The sequence below is a fragment of the Musa acuminata genome, chromosome BXJ2-10 (assembly GCF_036884655.1).
Source record: "Musa acuminata AAA Group cultivar baxijiao chromosome BXJ2-10, Cavendish_Baxijiao_AAA, whole genome shotgun sequence".
Taxonomy (NCBI): domain Eukaryota; kingdom Viridiplantae; phylum Streptophyta; class Magnoliopsida; order Zingiberales; family Musaceae; genus Musa; species Musa acuminata.
The window spans coordinates 34167208-34184649 of NC_088347.1; the positions used below are offsets into that span (position 1 = coordinate 34167208).

Genomic DNA, 17442 nt, shown 5'->3' on the forward strand with positions numbered 1-17442 from the left:
ATAGGATCGAGTTGCATGATGAAAACGTGACAGGTGATCATGGTGGAATGAAAGCGATCATAGTGGGGTGGAAGTGATGATCGTCGATGCCCATTAGGAGGAGGAGGAGGAGGTGGACGAGACGACGGATATTTAAGGTATATGAAAATTATAAACAGAGACACTTTCCCGAAAAATAAAAAAAGAAAGAATTATTCAGAAAATTTATCTATATACATATCGCGGGGATTGGCTGTCCGAAGCCAAGCGGTGGCCCCCACAACGCCGTTTGACCAACCGGCCCGCTGTGCCCGTTCGGTCATCCACCACCACTCTACGACTCGAGGTTTGACTCCCCAGGGCGTGCTCCTTTGACCAATTCATCGGCTCCCCTGTCTCGTCAGAGACGGCAAACAGGAACATGCCCCAACCGCGAACAAGAAAGGACCACTTTTTCGGTCTCGATCCAATCATTTCGAGGGAAGTTACCGTGCTTTCTATTCCGCCCAATGCAGGAAATCCCACTATGCACACTCACGCCGGTTCTCAGAAAGCTCCAAAGCATATAATGGAAAGACAAAATTCACGGACACCCCTTTAACTTTAACTTCTTATAAAGAGAACCCTCACTCCTCGATTTACCTTTCCTTACCTCATTTAATTTTGGGAAAATTAATTCAGTATTGAGACCAAATCAAAGAAAAATGCTCCTTTCACCTAATCGATAATTTCTCTTTCTCCTTTATCCTCATTTTTCCTTTAATTTCTTTCAATTTTCTTCTCCATATTCTATTTTAGGGACCATTTCAAAAAATGCGCAAATGACAGGGGTGTTGATGCATTTTTCCCTTAAAACATTTGCTCCACAGCGATTGCAAAAGCAACGCACCGCAGGAGATCCCGATAGCCCTCGCATCGATCCCCTCCTCTGCGTCTTCGGTTCCCCAATTCGATCGTCTTCTCCGCACTCGTCCGCCGATGAGGGTTCTCCTGTCTGTCTTCTTGCGAGAAATGATGGGGGATCCCGGATTCTTGGGCGGTCCTGGTCTTTAGGGTTCTTTCGCCGGAGCGGAATGGGTCTCGAGGGTTGGTTGCTGCAAAGCCGCGGATCTTTTGCCCGGGGAATGGCGGCGGTGGTGATGCGTGGGTTCCTTTGGTTCGTCGTGGTGCTGAATCCCCTCGTTAGGGTTCTTGCCAACATGGAAGGTAAGGAGCGCTCTCGTTCTTTCCTCTGGTTATAATGCTGGTGTCGGGCGGTCGGGGACCGGGGGCTTTTCGGAATCTGACGGTTGTCGTGCTGCGCGAGATCGTAGTTGATTGATTTGGGTCTGGGAGCTAGAAAAGGCCGTCGTTAGTTCGTCTTTTCCGCTAGATGCTTCACTATTGTGGCATGATCTGCTGGATGTGGAAAGGAGCATGACATAATTGGTTGGATAGCCAATTTGGAAGCCTTTTTTGTCCATGTGGGTTCTCTGTTTTCTTGGTTTATGATTTGGCGGAGTAAGTTCAATGGTTTCTGCAGTTGCAACTGATTGATACTCATCTTGTTTTAAATTGCCCAGTCTCTCACCGTCCAAACAAAGCAAGTTTGATAGACGTCGGGTAGTGGTTCTTAGAGGAAGTTTCTTTCTTGATAGCGATCTTCATGATTTCTTTGTGGAAAGTGATGGTGAATTCTTGTGTTAGTCTTTTTGAGAGTAGCATATCTGGTAGATGCTTTACCCCTGTAGCATGGTCTGCTGGATTTAGATAGGACTAGTGGTAGAGTTGCTTCCAGACTTGTCAGGTCTTTGTCCGTTTGGATGCGTTCCTTTTTCTTGGTTTTAAATTGGTGGAATTAATTGACACTATTGGTGTCTGGTCCTGTCTTTTATTTGATTATGGGATCAATTACCAGTCAAGTCAATGGAATAAGTTTGAAAGGAGATGGATGGTTGTTTTGAGGGGAAGCTTCATGGTGGTTTCGAAAGATGATGGTGATATTTTGGAAAATGAAAGAGATTGATGGTTGTTTTGAGGGGAAGTTTCTTTCTTCGTAGTATTTGGGAAAGTAATGGCGATATTTGTGTCAATCAGGATCAAACAATGGTGGTTCTTGGTCAAGTTATGACCATTTTCTGTCTTTTAGAAACAGAGAAATTGTGATAATATATTCTGTACATTCAATTGATTTTACGTGGGGTATACTTATTTTCTTAGCCTATTAGACCAACTGGCTTGAGGTCACAGTTGGACTGATTGAGATGCACCAAGATTCTATTGGACGAAGACATCAGTGAAACATAACTAGTTGTATCCCATGGTTGATGATCATTCTCTTGCAGTCATTAATGGAACCAATTTTCACAAACTCTTCAACCAAAGTAGATTTGATATATGCAGTGATTTAAAAAACGCTAGGTGCCAAAAGGCGCTAAGGTCCAAAAACGCCCGAGGCGCTAGGTGCTCGCCCGAGCGAAGCGAGACGCTAAAATATAAAAATATATAATATAATTAATAAATATAATTATTTAAAATTTTAAATAAAAATATGCTATTAAATTAAGAAAATCTAAGATACAAAAATATCAAAATTAATAATTTCAAATAAACCTAACAATATTAACAGTATACAGAAAGAGAAGAAGGAAGAGTGTAAGGGGGTGTTGACTGAGAAACGAGGAAGCGGCAGCAGCAGCGAGAGCGGGAATGTAAGGAGGCAGCGACAACGGGAGCAGGAGTGTAAGGAGGCAGCGACAACGGGAGCAGGAGTGTAAGGAGGCAACGACAGCGGGAGTGTAAGGAGGTAGTGAGAGTGGCGAGCGGCGACAGCGGCAAGCAACGGAAGCAGCGAGCGGCGACGATGGCAGTGGTTGCGAGCAGCGACAACGGCGAGCAACGGGAGCGGGAGCGGTAGCGGCAACGAGCAGGGTTAGGGTTGGGCAGCGACAACTGATATCGGTTTTAGTTGGTTCGATTGAACCAACTAACCATCGGAGATCGAACCAGACCTAAAATCCTGGTTCGGTCGCCTGGTTTAACCCAGGCGCTCGCCCGAAGCGCCCAACGCCTGGGCTCGGGCGAGCGCCCAGGCGACGCCTCTTTGAAGCGCGTCGCCTGGAAGTTTAGCGAGGCGCTCGGGCCTCGCCTCGCCTCTCCCGAGTGCCTAGGTGAGCGCCCAAGCACCTTTTTAAATCATTGGATATATGTGGAAAGTTGCGGTAAATAATCTCCATTTGCAATAATGACGTGAATCTTACATATGATGCGGTCATCCTTTGACAGAAGGTCCAGAAAACTCAGATATTATGTTTGTTTTAGAACATGTTGGCCATATTCTATTAGTGCTCCTATATTTAGACCATGCATAATTAATTTTTCATCTCAATTAGTATGATATTAGCTTAACCATGCGATATCATTTTGTGACAACATTTTCCTGCTTGATATCTGACCCATGTTGACTTGTTGAGATTTGCACTAAGTTCTTGCCTCGTTAGAATACAAGCAGTAACTTTTCTGCAACCTCCCTTTCTGTGACAGGTTCATTAACACCTGTAATTCTTGAAATGGCTATCGTTTTGATCTAATTGTTCTGTTCTGACATTCTCCAATCTGGTGCCAACAGGTGATGCTTTGCACAATCTTAAGACGAACTTAAATGATCCTAATAATGTGCTACAGAGCTGGGATCCAACTTTGGTCAATCCATGTACATGGTTCCATGTTACATGTAATAATGACAATAGTGTGATTAGAGTGTAAGTGGATCCATCTCTTTGTGCTTTACATTTGTCATTGTGGGACTCTATGAACAGCCCATGTTGTATTCTTTCAGTGATCTTGGAAATGCTCAGCTTTCTGGTACTCTGGTCCCCCAGCTTGGTCAATTGAAAAATCTGCAATATCTGTGAGTTCTGAATCAACTGTTCTTGATTTTCTAAGTTCTTGACTGTAATTTTGCATTTTTACAGTTGAAGACGTAAAAAATCTTAAGGTTATTTTTTGATTTTAAGATTTTTACTATCATAAAATGTCTGTGGTACATTTATTCCTTTATACCCCAGTTGTAGACGTCACAACTTTTCTTTTGTTTGATTTTCAAAGTCATCTCCTAAATCATTAGCATTTCCTAACGGAAGTTTTTTCGCTGTCCTATAATCATGGACTTGCAGTTCTCTCATATTCATGTTGCATGTTCTAAACCCTGATTAAGTTCTATTAAAAGCCTTGTGCCATGCTTATGTTGTGACCAACATAAGTTCATTGACAAGCAATGTACATCATGATCTTTCTCCTCTTCTTCTATCTTTCTCTCGTATACAAAGATCTGCTAGAGAGCAGAGCAATCTCCAATATAAAGAGACTTAATATAAAATTTTGTGAAGTTTTCTATCTAGCTGTACCTTGATGTTAATCCAGTAAAGCTGGTGCATAGTTCCTTGTTTTGTTGATCCTTAGCAAAGAGTGAGCAGGATTTGTTGGAAAAACATTAATGGTTGGTTGGCAGCTAGTAAGTAGTTCAATTTTAGCTCATGAAGTTGGTGAAAATTAGGAAGGTTCAGAGAAGGAAAAACAAGTCTAGGTTGAATTATTATCTCAATGGCTGATAAGTAAAGTCACATGCTTTAGAGCAATCAGTTTTAATTATCTCATAGATATCCGTTGTGTTTTCAGCTGTTTCTATATCTTCTGGAACATAGTTCTTTCCTAAGAAACAATGATGTCTCTCATCTTATCAGTCCTACTTTTCCATGTATCTAGTGTCTGTATCTTGTATAAGTATGATCACCTTGTAGGACAATGAATAGCATGATTATATTCTTCATTTGATGATGTTAACCAGTGCAGTGTCTGCCCATTTTCTCATTTGGTTAATTTTTTTTAAATGGAAGAAATTTTCATTACATCAAACGGCATACTTCCTAATATATCACTTGTGCAACAAAGACTCACTTGGTTAATTTACTACTCCTGGTGTACTATCTAATCTACAAATCGTTAGTAGGATGCAACTTCTATGACTTGTGCAATTGATCAAACCTTTGTATTTTGAAAATGAGCATACTTCTCAGTTGTGGCAACATGCTTAGCTTCCATAATCCAACAGTTATTCCTGTTGTTTGATGTGTGGCACTTTCCCCATGCCAGTTGCCATTGAGATTCATTAAATTTTCCTGACATGTCTTCAAACATCCATAGCTAGGAACTTTTAGATCTCCAATAAATAGGGTTGATACCAGAACCACCTCAATGTTACTGCCAACATCAGCAATGCATTCATAGTCAGTTTTCTTATCATGGCTTAGAGTCAAGATGCTGCAAAATTTGGAACGAAAAACATGAACTCAATAATTTTGTACTGTTTGTTTTCTTTTAGGAGAATAATTTTGTCGATCTCATTGATCCCACTTGGAAATTTAAGTTTCATCTAGCAAAATCTCTATATTGATACCTGGTTGAACAGACCTGTCTTGTTCTGCCCCTTTTCTCAAGATGAAATTGGTTGTACTAGTACACATATAATCAATGTCCTTCAGGAGAACATGCACAATTGGTTCCATCACCATTTATATAGTTTTATATTGACATGTTTCTTTTTTTTATTGCCCCATTACGAAGTAAAGTGATATCTGATACATTGTGGACACAGTACACTAAGTCTCAACTTGGTGTACTTATTCATAATACTTTGCACAAAATCTTGGTTTTCATTATCTATATACTGGTTTGTTGGGAATGAGTTCCATTTCTAAACATATATGTGGATTCTTATGTTGTATTTGAGGAATGTTTGAACTATGAATATTGGAGCGATATTAGTTGTGGTGAACAGTGATTTCAGGTTCATCTACTTGTGTAATTGATGATTATATTAATTGTTAACCTTTACTTCCTATGACAGGGAACTTTATAGTAACAACATCAGTGGCACCATACCTAGTGACCTTGGAAACCTGACAAATTTGGTCAGCTTGGATCTATACCTAAACAGCTTCACTGGAAAAATTCCTGATTCATTAGGGAAGCTAACGAAGCTGCGTTTCCTGTATGATTTGTCTTTCCCAGTATAAAGCTCTGCTTGATTCATGAACTTTGTTTATTTGGTTTTTTACATTCTTTGAAAAAAAGCAATACTTCTTGCTTAGCTTATTTGTCCTGCTAAGATTATCTCTAGTTTTGCATGTTGGATTTGCGGTTGTCTGTTTTGTCCGATACTGAAACAAGAAGTCTTCTAAAATTTTAAGGGTGCCATATGTTCATAAAAGTGGCATGGTTTTTGTGTTGAATACTATCTTACTCATAGCTATTGATGTTGAACGCTAGGATTTATGAAATTATGCTGCTTGTTTTCACTGGCATGGTAATTCCAGTGATCCAAACTGTGTGGGTAAATCACACACGGGAACTGCTGGCACAATGGATGAGGTTGGGCATGCTTGGGTCCATCTCACTATATGCAATATCTTCTTCAATCTCTGCCACTCTGTTGAGTAATAAATTTAAGATGGTGAAGTATTTAACTAGTTATAAGAATCTCATGCATTGCTCGTCATGCATCCATTCATTTAGCTGAGCTTTCAAGTTGATGCATCATAACTTTAATAATCGATGCAGTGAATATTTGATGCTGAATTCAGCCTTTTTCATCATGGTTAGTTTATTGGAAAAATTTCTCTTTTACAAGTTACTTTTCTTATTTTTGAAATTCCTGTTGAAGGGCAGCCGGCTCAACAATAATAGTCTGTCGGGTCCTATTCCCAAGTCTTTAACTAATATTACAGCCCTCCAAGTACTGTAAGTTGGCTTGATCCTTGCCTATGATATACTGCACCTTTCTAAAATAATTCTGGTTCTGCTATCTAATGGTGACTTTGTTTTGTCAAAAAAATATGCAGGGATTTGTCTAATAACAACCTTTCGGGTGAAGTTCCATCAACTGGTTCCTTCTCACTATTCACTCCAATCAGGTGCTTTCTAATTTTGATGCAATTGTAAACATCTCTGGCTTATTAACCGTTGTATTTGTTGCTAATTATATGCAATAATATGCAGTTTTGCGAACAACCCTCTTCTATGTGGCCCGGGTACAACAAAAGCTTGTCCTGGTGCTCCTCCCTTATCTCCACCACCGCCATTTGTTCCTCCAACACCACCGTCATCCCAAGGTAGGTAATTATGCCTGTTGTTTGTGCTCACTGGAACTCATTTTAGTTTTTTATTTCCTATTGACCTTTGATGTATTACTTTGTCTTGCCCTTGATTCTCATGCTTCACTAAATAGCTTCCAGTTAATTTTAATTTCCTTTCCCTCTCTTTTTTTCTTCTCCATCCATCTAAAAAAGGATTTGCTGGAAATTTTCTTATCTCAATCATTCGTATAATCTTCAAGATGGAGTATATATGATTGAGCTCACTACTAAAAAGAGCTACTTGGTAACATGTTGCCATTATGTTGCTTGGAAGCACACAAGTTTGATCTTATGCTACTTAATTAAGAATATAATTTACTTGTGTGGAGATGAATGTTATTGAGGCCACCTATTTGTCTGGATGAAAGACTGGTAGCATCGACAAGCTACTACTTGGGAAGACATTCTTTTCATATTATGCACTCTTAGATGCTGTATTTCATAGGTGTTTGATATCGAGTAGGTTATATAGGTTAAGAACTTGCTCGTGGATGAAATATAAAGGTTGTTAAAATTTAAATGACACTCAACAGGAAATAGTGCCTCTAGCACTGGAGCAATTGCTGGGGGGGTTGCTGCAGGTGCTGCTTTGCTTTTTGCTGCCCCTGCTATAGTTTTTGCATGGTGGCGTCGTCGTAAGCCACAAGAACATTTCTTTGATGTACCTGGTTGGTGTCTAAGAACCTGATTTGTTCTGTGTTAATACCGTTATGGTGCTTAATGTGCCAGATATTGTGTGCAGCTGAGGAGGACCCAGAAGTACATTTGGGCCAGCTTAAAAGATTTTCTCTGCGAGAATTACAAGTAGCAACTGATAACTTTAGCAACAAGAACATTCTGGGAAGAGGAGGATTTGGAAAAGTCTATAAAGGGCGACTTGCAGATGGCTCACTTGTAGCAGTAAAAAGGCTAAAAGAAGAACGCACTCCAGGCGGGGAGCTTCAGTTTCAAACTGAAGTAGAGATGATCAGCATGGCTGTGCATCGGAACTTACTTAGGCTTCGTGGATTTTGTATGACACCTACTGAACGATTGCTTGTGTATCCTTATATGGCTAACGGAAGTGTTGCATCACGACTAAGAGGTATTTGTTTTTATGGCTTACCCCTTATTGCTTTTGAGCCTTAGCTGTCACTCATAATCCTAAAATTGGTTCAAGGAAACCTTGTCATGGTCACTTGACAACTACATTTTTACAATATTTTAAGGAGATGTTTTATGCTTATTTGTAGAGCGCCCACCATCTGAGCCACCACTCGAGTGGACAACACGTCGAAAGATTGCATTGGGTTCTGCAAGAGGGCTGTCATACTTGCACGATCATTGTGATCCTAAAATTATACATCGTGATGTTAAAGCTGCAAATATATTGTTGGATGAGGACTTTGAGGCTGTTGTCGGAGATTTTGGCTTGGCTAAACTAATGGACTACAAAGATACTCATGTAACAACTGCAGTCCGTGGAACAATAGGACATATAGCTCCAGAGTACCTGTCAACTGGAAAATCCTCGGAGAAGACTGATGTTTTTGGCTTTGGAATCATGCTTTTGGAACTGATTACAGGGCAAAGGGCATTTGATCTTGCCCGGCTTGCAAATGATGATGATGTTATGTTGCTTGACTGGGTAAGCATCAAATAATGTTTGCATGATTATCTATGATGTATACTTATGTTTATGCTGAATTTTAAGGTATTTTCATCAGATATTAGTCTGCTAGTATCATGGATTGGACCAGGTATAGGGCATTTATTTTCTTATGTTTTTGTTTGCTTGAAATATAGACTTGGTTTTGCATCTAGCCTCTAGCAATTGATTCTCAAGAAGGTTAGAAGTATAGAGAAGGGTCCTGGTCCATAGTCCTTGATGTTTTGAGTCCATGTGTTGGTCATTAGAAGAGATACTGAATCCTTTCCCCTTGTGTCAATCAAAAGTATGCCATTAACTGTCTTTGGTGGAAATTTATGCATATCCTAGGCCAGTTTATGTTCATTTGTGCCATGAAGTTATGCATTCTGAATTGTTATTTTTTCTCGATTCACATTGGGAATGCATACACAAGTCATCAACTATATAACGACAACCTGTGTGAAACTAAAATGGAAGTAATGCTTCTTATATACAACCTTCGTCATATAGTATTGCTTCATGTAAGGCATTAAGTGCATCTAGTATAGGCTTGTTATTGGAGGAATTAAACCAGCTTCCATGTGTCTCTTTCAGGTGAAAGGACTGCTCAAAGAGAAGAAGCTGGAAATGTTGGTTGATCCAGAACTGCAGAGTGACTATGTTGAGGCTGAAGTGGAGTCTCTCATCCAAGTGGCATTGCTATGTACTCAGGGCTCCCCGATGGACCGACCAAAAATGTCAGAGGTGGTGAGGATGCTGGAAGGGGATGGTCTTGCCGAGAGATGGGAGGAATGGCAAAAGGTTGAAGTGGTAAGACAAGAGGAGATGGTCCCACGTCATCAAACCAATGAATGGATTTTGGACTCAACTGACAACCTTCGTGCCGTCGAGTTATCTGGGCCGCGATGATCACAAGAAAAAAATGCTGAAGAACATCATCTAAGGGTCCCTTTCTCTCTATGCATTTCATTCCTGTGGCTATGGGGAATTACAATTGTGTATATTTCTTTGTCTGTTGTATCATTGTGTTATCTGTTCATGTGTAGCTTTCTTTTAGCAAGACCATGTTACAATTCCCTTCTTGCAAGTGGCAAATTTGGAGCCTCTGCTGGAAGGCATGCTTGACATGAAACTAACATAAGCTTTTGTTTGCAAAATAGAGAATTCCAGTCGATCTTTTCTTGTTTCTTAGACATTTCAGCATCAAGATCTTCTCCCAAAGACTACAGTCCAAGACACTGAAGTATCATGAACTGTGTCCGCTTTGTGTTTGCGTAAAGATTCAAGAAAGTAACTGTGTCCGATCAGGTGGATGAATGGAATCCTCTTCTCGAGCCAGCGACCGCGACTCGTAGCTTAAGTCGCGCACCGAGTCGTGGGACGCAGGCATTTCGGGGAGCGGAAAACGGGTGAAAGGAAGAGTAAAAGAACCCCACCAACTCGCCCGTCGTCGCGATCCTGCGCTCCGCCCTCCCCCTCGAGAAAAGAAGAGAGAGGAGGAGAAAGATTTCTTTGCTCTTCTTCGTTGGGGTTTCCTCGATCTATGGGTTCCTCCTTTCCTACTCCTCCTCCTCCTCCTCTTCCTCCTTGAATCGAGTACTATCGTCTCGCTCGCGCTCAATATCTATACCTATCTATACACAAGCCATGGCGGATCCCGGGGACTCTTCCCCGCTTATAGCGCCCGTCCCCGTCCCTGACCCCAACGACATCGACCTCGAAGCCGGCCCCGGCGAGCAATTCCAGTGCCGGATCTGCCTCGAAACCGACGGTTCTCTTCCCTTTCCTTAGGGTTTATTCTCTTTTCTTTTATATGTTTCCTTGCGATCCAGGTCGATTCTTGGTTCCCTCTCATGGAACTTGCGGATAAATCGTGGGGATTGCCTCTCCGATCATGGGATCTCTCGAGGGAGAAGTAGAGCAAAAGAGACTTTTGGATCGTTGACTGCGATCCTGTAATTCTCTTGCGGATTATTTGAGCTGACTGCAATCTTCCTTTTTCGTTGCAGGAAGGGATTTCATAGCGCCTTGCAAGTGCAAGGGGACTTCCAAATACGTCCATCGTGAATGCTTGGACCATTGGCGGGCTGTGAAGGTTAGTGTTTACTGTTTAAGGCTGCCGATGTTTTGGCTAGGTTGTTCTGCTTTTTGTGATGAGTTTACACATCCTTAAGAAATATGTGGAACATCCTTGCGGTGAATTGTTATGTAAGGAGATAGCGAAACTAAACATGTATTTTCCTGATTTTTGTTGTTCTGGATGCAAATATCAAATGTGATAGTGATGGGCATAGGGGTGGAGCTACACCTTCTTTTCTGAAAGGAACTTGAAAACAAAAGGTAAGAGATGATGAAATGGGTCCAAACAAATATATGTTTATACCCACCCCAGCTGGATGGATGTGTAATGAAATTGTTTACAGCAAGCCTGAAATTAGAATAATGGAGGAATTTAGGAAACCTCCTGCCAGATTGTTTCGAAATTAGAATAATGTAGGAATTTCAGGAAATCTATTGCTTAGTTGTCTGTTATGCAGAACTGACTCAGGTTATCTGGGTGTGCACATCATTGTTCAGAGGAAGTAATCCAAGCATGCCTGAGAATTAGGAAAGGGAAACTCTTGTCTCTTTGTGGAACATGCTAAGAGGAAATCTGGAGTTGACTATTTGAGTGTTGTTAACAGGGATGTTTCAAGTGTACAACCTGAATTGTGGATAAAGATTTGTTGGTTATCTTAATGATTATCCCTACTCTGTGATCGTTTGTGTTATAACGCATCTAATAATCAAAACCTTTGTTTATGCTTTTGTGCATTTCTTTTCATTGTTCGTCATTCAGAGGAATGTGGATTGAAGTAACAGACTTTTATAAAATTTGATGCTTGCTATGTGAGGATCACCCTGCAGCCTGTTGGTGGATTGTTGGCCATTTGTAGATTTAGTGATGATTATGCTCATGAGAAAGGATGACCTGAGTGCATCTGGAGTTGTAGAAAGCAATTCTTGTTTTTCCAAGCTGGTTTCTCTTGATATAGTAACTAGCCAATTGTAATTGTATTACTGGAATCTAAGTGGCTTCTTGGCCTTGGATATGGAAACCTTGTGCTTGGTCTAGTTGTGTGGAAATAGTCAAACATGGTGGAAGGGAGATGGATGGGGAGAATCAACTTTGTAGCACTTGGAGAAGTAACCACTTGAATGATTAACAATTGAAAGAAGCTGCTTGCTAATGTTGTAATCTAAAATGGGAAAAGAAAGTTCATGTTGATTTTAAAGGAGGTATGGGAACAAATTAAGTTAGAGTTTAGAGGAAAGATCAAACTGCCAAGTTTGCCCAATACAGAAATACAGAGTTTGTTGGATCGAAGGCTGATAATATACTTTTGGCAAATGCTCCACCTAAATCCTGTCATTGTTGTTTTTATTCCATTTTATGTTTAGCACAAATTTGTGAGATTATCTGCAATTCGAAGGTTGCTAACTTTGACAATTTTTCATTTTTCTTCAGGAAGGTTTTGCATTTGCTCATTGCACAACCTGTAAGGCTCCTTACTATTTGAGGGTGCATGTTCATGCAGACAGGAAATGGAGAATTTTGAAGTTCCGGTTCTTTGTTACTAGGGATATACTGTTTATTTTTGCAGTTGTTCAACTTGTAAGCTTAAGTTTTATTATCACTTGATAAATTTTGAAATATTAATGCATTTATTTTGTACCAATTATTTATTGTGTGTGCATCTGGAACAGATAATATCTTCATTGGCATATCTGGTCTATTTGGTTGATAGCTCTCACAACTATTGGTTGCGATTGGCTTGGGGTTTTGATGGTGAATTTAGTTTCTATTATATATGTGGTACACTTCTAAACTGTCAGAGCACTTCCTGATGCTTTTGTCTGTTCACCAAGTCATAAAGTTGTTTTCTCTATTCTTGTTGATATTATAATACAAAACACACACGTTCTTTTTCTTTTCAAAATAACAAATTAACAATTATGAGCAATCATATTGTCTGATTCTGCTCTTGCTTTTTTCAACTTTGGAGTACAGTTTTTTTTTTTACTAGAAATTTGAACCCTGTTTTTGAGTTAGCCATATCTTGATGATTGAAACTTGAAAGCATCATTTTTCTCTTATAGTTGATGTGTATGACTTTTCTCTTAGTAAATAATCACCAAGTAGTTATTGTTGATTAGTTAATGATTGGACCCTAATGTACAAGAGACCCATCCAAAGATGGATTAGATATATAAGTGAAGCCACACAAAATATAGGTTTGTTTTCGCCACAGCCATCTTTACAAATGTCAAACAATTTGAAGATAGATGTGGTGATGAAGGAATGGTAACAACCTGCAGAAAAAAATTCTTTGATGCCTTAATCAATCAACAATTATTGAAACCATCTGGGGAGATGGTACAGATCAATAAGACTTATGAGGAGGTTATGCGTGTAGAACTAAAATCAAGAGTGTGGATGAAAAGGGGGATCATTGTAAGTTCACATATTATGCTAAATCAATGAAAGGAAATCCTAAGTCTTACATGAAAATGGAAATTCACAGATGGTTATTGTCTTCCCTTAGGTATCATAACAAGAGTAATGACCAATGAGAAAAATCTTTGTGATGCAACCCATTTCTAGTGAGGGAATATCAGTTAGGAAATCTTTCACATTTAAGTTATGATTCTCGTAAAATTCCAATATGAGCTCTGCTATTGGTATTACCAAGTCATTGAGGAGCAAGTCTTTAAGCTGCAAACCTCTTTTCAACTCTATTGAAGATTAGAGGATCATGATATCACTTAATCATGCATAAATTATAGGTTTATATGTTCAATTTAAAAGCTTTTATGTACACCATATACTATGCAACATTCATAGACAGCACATCGTTCGAAACTCAGTAAATCTAAGCTTGCGTCTCTTGCCGTACTACTATTTGGAATATGAAGATTTACATATTTGTGCATTAGACTCTCTCCAGTATCAACCTCTTAATGTTATTTATATCATCATACTTGTATCTTTTAGTGGGACCTCTCTTATTATTCATGCTCATTTCCTCATTATTGTACTTGTCTGTAAGTGCAGGGGCGCTATTGTTTTTCGCTCTTCTTGGGTTATCGGGATGTTTCATAACTTGTTATGATCGACGAGTGCGCAATGATTTGGCTCAACCATGTCGAGAGTTATGTATTTGTTGCTGTCAACCAGGGTTAGCACCTATTTTTCTTATTTTGTAGTTTCTTGAATTATAATATTTGGTCATATTGTAAGTCAATTATGTGATTCATTTTGATATTCTGATATTATATATGCTTTTATGTGTATCTTGTCTGGAGCTTTAGTTTAAATACAACGTAAATGTTATATAACCAGATAATTTCCCTTTTCTTTTCCTTTTGTTTCCGTTCCTGCCCGTCTTTCTTCCACGGTTCACTTTTTAACTTTTTTAGCAGCTGTTCTTGTGTACATATGTTAATGTGATCTTATGGGATTCTTTCAGAATGTGTGCTGACTGCCATCTCCCTGGCACCCTCTGTATGTGGACTGACTGTACCACGTGCTTTGAAAGTTGTGCAAGTACCGCAGGAGAATGTGGCTGCTTAGGAGGGGCTGGCGAAGCAGGACTACCATTGTTGTTTATCGTAGGACTAATTGTTCTTGGGCTCTTCACTGTTATTGGCATATTTTACAGTGTTCTCGTGGCAACGATGGTTGGCCAGAGAATTTGGCAGCGTCACTATCATATACTTGCTAAACGAATGCTGACAAAAGTGAGTCGTTTTTCCTCTAGGCATAAGCAGCTCCTTTCCATTTGTTATCTTTGTGTTAATTCAAAGAATGATGATTGATATTTCTGAATCACATATCCATTTTGGTTTGCGACTTTGATCTCTTCTCTGCTCCAACCTCGTACCATAGTTTTTGAATTCTCATGCTACACAAAACCTTTTAATTACTTATTTGTGGTTGTATATCAGGAGTATGTTGTGGAGGATGTCGACAGCGAGGGCACTGATTGGTGCCCACCACCTCTTCCTGCTGAGCATGTTCAACAGCTAAAGGCACTTGGACTCCTATAGTCTGAGCTTGAAGGCAAAGAACAGTTGTGCCTTAGAGACGGATGGGAAGAGGCATACGGGAGGTACTAGCAATATCCAAGTTAGTGCCGGTATTGCCTTCATATTTGTCTTTGGTAAATGTCCACAAATTGAACGATGATCAGTGTTGCACCATCATCTTTATGGATGGTAAATACCACCTAAGAAGTTTTTGTAAGAGCTTGTCCCTACAAAATAGGTTAACTCATTAAAAAACACTCCGTCTTTGTGGTTTACTGATGTGGAATGCCATTGTTTTTCGGACATGTTTATTCTGCTGCATACAAAACACAAGTTGTGTCAGCTGACACAGGAACAGAAGAAGCATGCATGAAGATGGATTTTAGTGTGGTGTTTATACTTTGTATTGGCTGCTTGAAAGTGGCATATCTCGGCATCTGGCTTATTACATTAGGATGTAGACAAGCTATTTGATCAAGAGAAAAAAAAGGGTCGTATTTTGTCATAGACCATCGTTTGCTAGAATGCCTGGATGACACAGAGGAGGTTCAGGTTCGGTCCAATCTTAGCATCCGTAATAAACTTGATCGGGATACACACAATCCTCATTGTCCTTTGGGTTAATTATAAATTATTTTTCTGTAATTAGTTATGATTAGCATTCGTAGTATTGTGAGTTATTAATTTTATATAAATCTTTCTTCTCTCCGGCTTCGTTTGTAGAAACTTCACGTCGCTTTCCTCTCCCTGGGCTTTCAAAAAAGTGTTATGCTGACAACGTGGACGTTCGCCATTGTAGATACATTCAAGCTGGAGGTGAAGCAAAGGAAAGACGTACCTACCTCCTGCGCTCGATCAACACTGCAGTCAATGACGAGCTCTTCTTCAGTATCGCCAACCATTCCGTCACTGTCATCGATGTTGATGCCGTCTCCGTGAAGCCCTTCGATGCTAAGACTATCCCGATATCACCGAGCCGGACGACCAACGCCTCAACCCAACGCCACCTTCTTCATGATGGCCAGGCATTAATTATGCCACTGGATCCGGCACATTTGACGACTCCGTGGTCGCCGCCGTGCTCGAGTACTAAAATCCCCACAGTTCGTCCGTCGCTGGCTTTGACAAGAACCTCTCGCTCTACAAGCCGACCCTTCCGGCATTCAACGACACTTCCTTCGTCGCATACTTCACCAGTAAGTTACCTTGTCTAGCGACAGCTCTGTTTCCGTGGGCCGACGCTTCTTCTTCACAGTCGACTGCATAATATGTAATCGGATGCTAATCATAGCTGCTAAGTAATTCTTAATATGTAATCAGCCCCCGTCCTTATGAGGCCGCCACACACACTACTGCGTCCCTCGATCAAACGCCTTAACGAAGGGTTTTCGATCATTCCGTCTCCACACCGGAGTGGCGGAGATAGCAGCAACCCACTAGAGGCTGGAGATGGCGGCGGGCGCGGTCTCATCAAGGTGAACGGCGTCCCAATCGAGCTGGGTGAAGCCTGAGGTCCTCCGCGTTAAGGCCTTCGAGCCCGTCCGTCCTCCTCCTCGGCCGGCAGCGCTTCATGGGCGTCGATATCCGCATCCGCGTCCGGGGCGGCGGCAAGGCCTCCCAGATATATGCCATTCGCCAGAGCATCGCCAAGGCCCTCGTTGCCTTCCACCACAAGTACGTCGACGAGCAGTCCAAGAAGGAGATCAAGGACATCCTCGTCCGCTACGACCGCACCCTACTGGTCGCCGATCAGCGACGCTGCGTTGTTGTCGGTTCGAATTCAGTCCCACCATCCTTCTCTGAAACAAAAGATCAAACCTTTTGCGCTTTACCTTGTCTGTTGGATTCTGAAGCATGTTTACCGATTTTGGAACTACACCTACGACTATGTCTTATTTTTTGGGTGCATTTAGCTAGATGTGACTGCTCTCGAAGTCTAAATACTGCCCTATGAGATCCTTGTTTTCCGAATTCAACACAAATTAACACCAGCACAAGGCATCATGGTGTTGTTCAATGTTCGTGTATGTTGACAGTGATAGATCTTCCATCAACGAGATTTCTCTCTTGTTTCTTCTGTTTCATGTATAGGTTATCTGAGAGTGCCTGTTGAAGATTTGTCATGGGCTTAAGAATGTCTTCTAGAACAGCCACGGATCTTGTTTTGCTAAGAAATGGGTAAAAAACAGAGAAGTTTGGAGAGGACGGATGAACTTTAAGCAACATTTCAGACAAGGTATTACTCAAACATTGCCTTCTCCTCTCTTTCTATTCTCTCCTTAAGGTATTACTCAAACAAATCATTTTATGCAGTGGAAGGTGAGGTGTCTTTTTTTTGCCACCCAGTCAACTAGAACATAGCCTTTTTCTTTTTCCATTCTGCATATCAATGATCTGATTTATCTAGTAACATGAGGTTGGCAAAGTTGTCATCTTGGCCACATGTGTTGGTTTCTGAACTCCATGTCAAACTAGAATGCAATTTCTATATTGGAAGGATTGCAGACTGATTTAGTATTTTGCATTGTGCTTGGCTTGTTCTGTTTCATCTTTTATTATGCTACTGTTGCTGCAGAAATATTAAACTTTCTA

The 17442-nt window shown here is 40.5% G+C and overlaps 3 protein-coding genes across 4 annotated transcripts; all 3 read left to right on the forward strand.

The window, feature by feature from the left end:
• Positions 1-858: 858 nt before the first annotated feature.
• Positions 859-9974, forward strand: LOC103969237 (LRR receptor kinase BAK1). Of its 2 annotated transcripts, XM_009382721.3 has the most exons (11): positions 859-1185; positions 3587-3719; positions 3797-3868; positions 5864-6007; positions 6685-6756; positions 6858-6929; positions 7015-7127; positions 7685-7819; positions 7894-8235; positions 8384-8778; positions 9376-9974. In XM_009382721.3, the coding sequence occupies exons 1-11, from the start codon at positions 1053-1055 to the stop codon at positions 9688-9690; spliced, it is 1926 nt and encodes a 641-aa protein (XP_009380996.2). In that variant the 5' UTR covers positions 859-1052; the 3' UTR covers positions 9691-9974. The 2 variants fall into 2 exon arrangements, with proteins under 2 accessions (XP_009380996.2, XP_018675199.2); XM_018819654.2 differs by lacking the exon at positions 7685-7819.
• A 223-nt stretch (positions 9975-10197) lies between these two features.
• On the forward strand, positions 10198-15125 carry LOC103969238 (uncharacterized). Its single transcript, XM_009382722.3, has 7 exons — positions 10198-10552; positions 10791-10876; positions 12290-12436; positions 12529-12637; positions 13877-14000; positions 14292-14562; positions 14770-15125. The coding sequence occupies exons 1-7, from the start codon at positions 10429-10431 to the stop codon at positions 14869-14871; spliced, it is 963 nt and encodes a 320-aa protein (XP_009380997.2). The 5' UTR covers positions 10198-10428; the 3' UTR covers positions 14872-15125.
• A 143-nt stretch (positions 15126-15268) lies between these two features.
• On the forward strand, positions 15269-17069 carry LOC103969923 (small ribosomal subunit protein uS9-like). Its single transcript, XM_065129998.1, has 3 exons — positions 15269-16046; positions 16171-16622; positions 16942-17069. The coding sequence occupies exons 2-3, from the start codon at positions 16421-16423 to the stop codon at positions 16980-16982; spliced, it is 243 nt and encodes an 80-aa protein (XP_064986070.1). The 5' UTR covers positions 15269-16046; positions 16171-16420; the 3' UTR covers positions 16983-17069.
• Positions 17070-17442: the final 373 nt, after the last annotated feature.